This window comes from Vicia villosa, unplaced genomic scaffold, assembly GCF_029867415.1.
Source record: "Vicia villosa cultivar HV-30 ecotype Madison, WI unplaced genomic scaffold, Vvil1.0 ctg.000673F_1_1, whole genome shotgun sequence".
Lineage (NCBI taxonomy): Eukaryota > Viridiplantae > Streptophyta > Magnoliopsida > Fabales > Fabaceae > Vicia > Vicia villosa.
The window spans coordinates 141,441-147,813 of record NW_026705299.1 but is presented as its reverse complement, the minus strand read 5'-3'; the positions used below and the strand labels follow the sequence as shown (position 1 = coordinate 147,813).

At 35.1% G+C, this 6,373-nt stretch overlaps 1 protein-coding gene across 1 annotated transcript; it reads right to left on the bottom strand.

Moving 5' to 3' along the window:
* Positions 1–458: 458 nt before the first annotated feature.
* LOC131630354 (pre-mRNA-splicing factor ATP-dependent RNA helicase DEAH1-like) lies at positions 459–2,957 on the bottom strand. The gene has a single exon (XM_058901142.1). The coding sequence runs from the start codon at positions 2,955–2,957 to the stop codon at positions 459–461; it is 2,499 nt and encodes an 832-aa protein (XP_058757125.1).
* Between the last annotated feature and the right edge of the window lie 3,416 nt (positions 2,958–6,373).

Here is a 6,373-nt window from a genome sequence, read left to right as displayed (position 1 = left end):
TAGCCTTTCATTTGGATCTTGGATAATTGACTCTGGTTCTAGTGACTACATTTGTTCCTTTCTTAGATGTTTTGCTTCTTAATCTGAATTTTCCTTTAACTTGCTTACAGTGTAAAAAAAAGTGTTCATTGTTTCTCAAAATGTCTTATACCAGGGCATGTATTGGGAAATCTGCATGGAGAAAAGTTTCAGATTGCATCTAGCAGGTTTATTTATCTATTATAGCAAATTGTTTTACAAACAATTTTTTTGCATATCTTGATATAATTTGATGTGTTGATACATAAAGTCATATGAAAGTTTAACTTTGATATTCATGATCAAATAGCTAATTCTTTTGAACAAACATTACAAAAAATATACAATGTTCTAGAAGAAGTGTAAATAAATTCTCTCATAAATTGCAAATTCTATTTACAAATTGAAATAAAACCAAAACTTATCAACAATTTTCTGATTTATAAGCCGGCACGTCCACATCCACGCGGCATTTTCTTGGAGGTCAAGTCTTCAAGATCCATGGGATTGTAAAAATGGGGGGCTATCTCCAGCAACCAGTCTACCTTTATCTCTGTCACCTGCCTCATATACTCCTTAGTGGTGAGTGCTAGCTCATGGTATAAAACCAATTTAGGAAGAATCTCTACCAGTCCCGAACTGGGGTGTATATGGACATTCTGTTGACCTTTTACTAGCCGATAAGATCCATACTTTTGTAGTATTGCAGAGTGAGGAAAAAATCCAGATGCTATGGATTTTTTTATGGCATCTAAGTCATTAGAACTTGAAGTAATTTCAATCTCAACCTTCTCCAATAAACGTGCAAGTTGGTCACGAATGTCTCTGGCACGCTTCATGCTCCGTATCTGTATATAATTCTCGTAACACCATTGCTTGGAATAATTGGCTTCCTTCCATGAATTGTAGATCTTTAGATTAGCAATGTGATCACCAACATCTCCTGTGTGAAAGTTCATTCTTGCATTGTCAGCATGTACTTTTTTATCCTTTGGCCTGTAAAATATTGAGTTTCCGGTTGAAAGCATGGCAGCGATGGTTATGATCTCGTCAGAACATTTGTACTTTTCGGAAGCAACAATCATTTTCGACAACATAGGATCAAGTGGGAACTCTGCCATCCGTCTACCTACCTTAGTTAACTTTCCATGCTTGTTTGAAGCACCTAGATTATATAAGAGCTCCATGGCTTTGATGATGGAATCAACCGGCGGAGGATCCATAAAGTCAAAATGCATCAACTTCTCGCAATCAATACCGAGACTATACATGGTTAACAGTACATTAGCGAGGCTAGTCCGTTGTATTTCTGGTGGAGTGTTATCCTCCAACTCTTGTTTAAAAGCGTAAGCAGTGTATAGCCTATAGCACTTGCCTGGGCTTGTTCTTCCCGACCGACCAGCTCTTTGATCAGCAGCAGCTTTTGAGATTGGAGTTATCAGTAAAGACTCCATTCCAGTCTTTGGGTTATAAGTCTTCATCTTACAGAATCCTGGATCAATGACATACTTGATCCCATCAATTGTCAACGAGGTTTCTGCAATGTTTGTGGCAAGCACAACCTTTCGAGCCCCTTTAGGCGTGGGTTCAAATATTTTAGCCTGTAATTCAGTTGGTAGGTTGGCATATATAGGGCATATAATTAACTCGCCGATTTTAGCCTGGAAAGCTCTCATACGATGCTTCAAGATTTCTTCCACTGTTTCAATTTCTTCTTGACCGGTAAGGAATACAAGTATATCTCCAGAAGGTTGAGTAGCATGGATTTGAAGCGTGGTGACAACGGCAGCATCCAAGTAATTGGCTTCTGGCGCTTGGGTGAAGTAGATTTCAACCGGATACCGCCTGCCAGGAATATTGAATATCGGAGCAAAATCAAAGAACGTACTGAACTTATCTGCATCAAGAGTGGCGCTTGATATGAGCAACTTAAGATCAGGGCGAGCAAGTGCTAAATCCTTCAACAATCCAAATAAAAGATCGGTTGAGAGTGTTCTTTCGTGCGCCTCATCCACCATTACGACGCTGTAAGGTTCTAACTGAGGGTGAACAAGGAATTCCCTCAACAACATTCCATCAGTCATGTATTTAAGAACAGTCTTCTTGGAAGTGCAATCCTCAAATCTTATGGAATAACCGACTTCATGTCCTAGTTTAACACCCATCTCTTGGGAAACTCGGGCGGCAACACTCATAGCAGCTACGCGGCGTGGCTGAGTACATGCAATCATCCTCCCGTCCTTGGTATAACCAGCTTCATGAAGATACTGAGGAATTTGAGTAGTCTTTCCGGAACCAGTTTCACCGACAATGACAATGATCTGGTGATTATGAACAGCTTCAAGTAATTCATCTCGGAAAGAATAGATAGGTAGGTTTTTTCTGTCCTCTTGAAGAGCCTGTAAAACTGAAGTCTTAGGTTTAGATTTTTCCAATGCAATCTCCCGTTGAAAATCATGCCCATCCATAATTGAAGCTTTGATAAAATCAACATGATCCTCAAAAACAAACTGGTGATTATCATCATTACTCCTTTTATTTTTGGATCCAAAACTCAATGTTGCCTTTTTGATTTGGTTATCCTCCCAATTAAGTTCTTTATCATTATCATCTCTAGTGTAACGTTGCATAGCGACAGAAAACCTCTTGTCTTGATTAATTCCAAATTGATGATCATCGTAAAGTTCCGGCATTGTGTACTCATTGTTGTTAGCAGCAACATCTAAGCCTATCTTGTTTGCAATTATATCATAAGTCTGTTGCTTGTGCGTGAAGTCACGATATTCTGATTCAGAAAGCTCCACACCTTCAAATAGATAGTGTTCGTCAATGATGTCATCTCTGAGTTGTTGTAATTTCTTTTCCTCTCGCTTTTGTAAGTAACATTGCCGAGAATATTTTCTAAGAGATTCAACTTCTTCTCCTCTACTCCTCTTCATCTTCTATCAAATATCAATGTGGATTACGCTAATAGTGATCTCTGCTCGGTGACTGGGCAGGTGTAAGCCTGTGTGAGCATGAGCTCGATTGAGTCTTCTCTTGGTTAGGTTGGATTTGGACCTTGCATTATATTTGGACCAAATGTCGGCCCAATCCAAAACAAGGTTACCCTTAGGAAGTTTCTGTTATCTTAGTCTTGGAAAATATCAAAATAAGTTTCAATTAACGAATAAATAGGTACCATTTCCTTTTTTACAGAGAAAATATCAAAATCAATTTCAATTAATGAGTAAATAAGATTTTTTTTGTAATACATAGACGCCGCGAAAGATGGCACCTACTGTTATGTCAAATTTCAAATTTGGTTTGGATATTTATTTTGAAATATTGATTATTTATATAATATTTAGAATTTGGTTATTTAAAAATATAATTTAAATTTATTTTGAGGCAGAATCCATTGACACCAGGTGTAAATCTAAAATACTCACACTAAATCTCAACCGTTAATAATATTTGATCAAACAGTCTTTTTAATATCCGATAGTATTATTTCGAAGTTAAATAGTCTCAATTTACCCTTCTCACTTAATCACTACCCTTCCTATGATTTCTACCTAAGTCTCACCTAGGTATGAGGCCCTCCTCAAATCCCTTCCAATCACAATCCCTATGACAAAATAAAAAAAACAACTAGAAGATACTCTTCCAGAACAAACTACACCTCGATACTTAAAAGCTTACGAGAATGCAAATACTCTCCTTGCTTAAAAGCTTCGGAGATCAAATATGGAACACACAGAAAATAAGGATTCCTAAACCCTAAAAACAAACAATATCAGTTCCACACCTAAACTACTTCTATTTATAGATAAGTCTTTTTCTGGGCTGGGCTTCAAATCGCAGCAGTGAGGCCGCCAAAAATTCTGCTACTTGTTCTCCAAGAAATTTGGTCTTCAATCCAGTCTTTCCTAAAATGTCTCCAATAATAGACAACGTGGAAATTTTCTGATTGAAACCATCTTGGCAAAAATATCGGCTAAATGATTTCCTCGAATATTCTGAGCTGAAATAAAGATTCTTGTAATAAATAAAACAGCCTGATCCAAGTGCCAGATCAGCTTTCTGCAGCTAGGATGTCATGACATCTTCTTCAACATGTTGTAGTCTGAATGCTAAGTCATATAGCATCTCTTCCAACATGATCTTCCTTAGAGTGTTTTAGAAAAATGTATGCCAACAATCAGAGAGCCTTCAGGTATAATCTAGAGAGAGATGAATGATGACACGAGTGACGAGTAGTAGCACAAACGTGTGTTGTTTCAACTTAAAACTCTGAGTTCATGGATTTGCAAAAATCATTCCAAGGTTGAAGATGATGAAGGCTTTGCACGCATTTCTAGGAAGATTCAAATTCTGACCAATCACAAAGCGCCACACAGCTAGCCGTTAACCATTTTTATTTTCTTTTTTGTTTTTAATTCATTTTAATTTCCTTTTCTTTTCTGATTTATTTTAAAATGATCCTTTAACATTTTTAACTCCAAATTTTTTTTCATAAATAAAAAAAAAAACTATGACATATATTTTTTTTCAGAATTTTTAAATTATTTTAAATATTTTTGGCTATTTTCTTTTTAATTTTCATTTAACAATTTATTTTCACACATTTTCAAATGTTTTTCTCTCAAAATTTTGAGATCTAATTACTTGGAATATTTTAGACTTTCTCAAATTTCCTTGGTAATTTCTTTGATGATTTGATAGTTCTTTTGAATTTTCTATTTAATTTCCATTTTAAACCATTTTAAAATCGTTTTAATAATAATTCATTTCTGTTTGACTTTTGTTGACTTGGATCTTGATTGGTGAGGTGAAAATGTGGGAAGAAGGTTCTAGGAAGTTGATGATAGACGCAAAGAGAGCGGTGATTTGAAGGACGAAATTCAACAACTTAGTGCTATGGTGAAACAAAATGACAGAGAAATCTCAGGTTTCAGATAGAAGAGATGGATAATGTCATTAAGAAGTTGAAAGATGAAATCAATCATCGAGAAGGACTTAATCATGACTTGGAGATAAAACACAGGAGTCTAATATCAATATTGCTTCCATTTTCCATAATTTTGAAAAGAAAGTAGAAAAACAGAAAATCATGATCGCTGATCTATCAGGGAACAATCTTCACTTTTAAAATGTTGAAAATAATGGTCACGGTATCAAAGACACTGACGAAGAAGACTTAAGTTTGGTTGGGATAATTTGACTGTTGAGGCATCACCTATTCGGATTGAGAATCGAGAAGCGAAGAAGCTACATGGGAAGGAGATTATCCTTGTGAAGGTTGTTTGGGGAGGACCTACTAGAGGTAGTATGACTTGGAAGCTAGAGATTCGGATGAAGGCATCCTATCCGGAGCTGTTTTTGCCAGGTAATTTTCGAGGGCAAAAATACTTTTAACTGGGGGAGAGTTGTAACTCCCCTATTTTCATTTCTTTAATTTTAATATCTACTTAATATAAATCCAAGGTTGTGATGATGACAACCTTGGATAGAACCCTAACCTTAAATCTAAGATGCCATCATATTAGAAATCTTAATCCAATGTGGCATCATATTAGAAACCTATTAAAATTTTGAATTTTTATCAGAACCCTATTAAAATATGACTACTTTAACTATATTTAAATTGTCATTTTACTTATAATTTTAATTTTAAAATTTCAACTTATTATTAAAATTAAAATATAAAATGTAGAAGATAGCGATTTTTTAACTTTTATATATATATATATATATATATATATATATATATAATCATAAATTTATATGTTAAAATTATTTATTTAAATAATTTATAATAGAAAAAAGGGTTAAATGACTTTTACCCCCTGTCATATTTGCGTGTTTTAGTTTACCCCCTTTAAATAAATTTCTTTTAAAGCAGACCTTAACAAATAAATATTCCATCATTAAAGCCTCTTTTCCATTTTTTTGCCAAGATTCTTAGAATCATGCCTACGTGGACAAAAGTAATGTGCTGACTGTGTATTTGCTGCACACATGACATTTCTTCAAATTTAGTTCCTATAAATATGGCAACCCTCAATTTTAGTCCTTACAATTTTTTTTTTCAAACAATGGTCCTCACAATATTTTTTGTCCCTATTTTTGGTCCCTCCCGTTAGATTCCTCTAACGCAGGATAACGTGGCATGCCCCGTCTCACGCCACGTCAGCTAAAGTCAACACTAAAGAAAAGTAGACAGATTTCGGGGGTTTTAAACCCCCTCTAAATAACTTAAAAAATAATAAATTTTCAAAAGCAAAAGTAATTAAGACAAACTCATTCCTCGTTAACTGTGTGCCAGAGTATACTTCCTGCAGATGCATTTACGTAGCTTTTTACTCAATTA

Excerpts from the sequence above, each read along its gene's own strand:
- LOC131630354 (XM_058901142.1), bottom strand. The coding sequence starts at position 2,957 with ATGAAGAGGAGTAGAGGAGAAGAAGTTGAATCTCTTAGAAAATATTCT.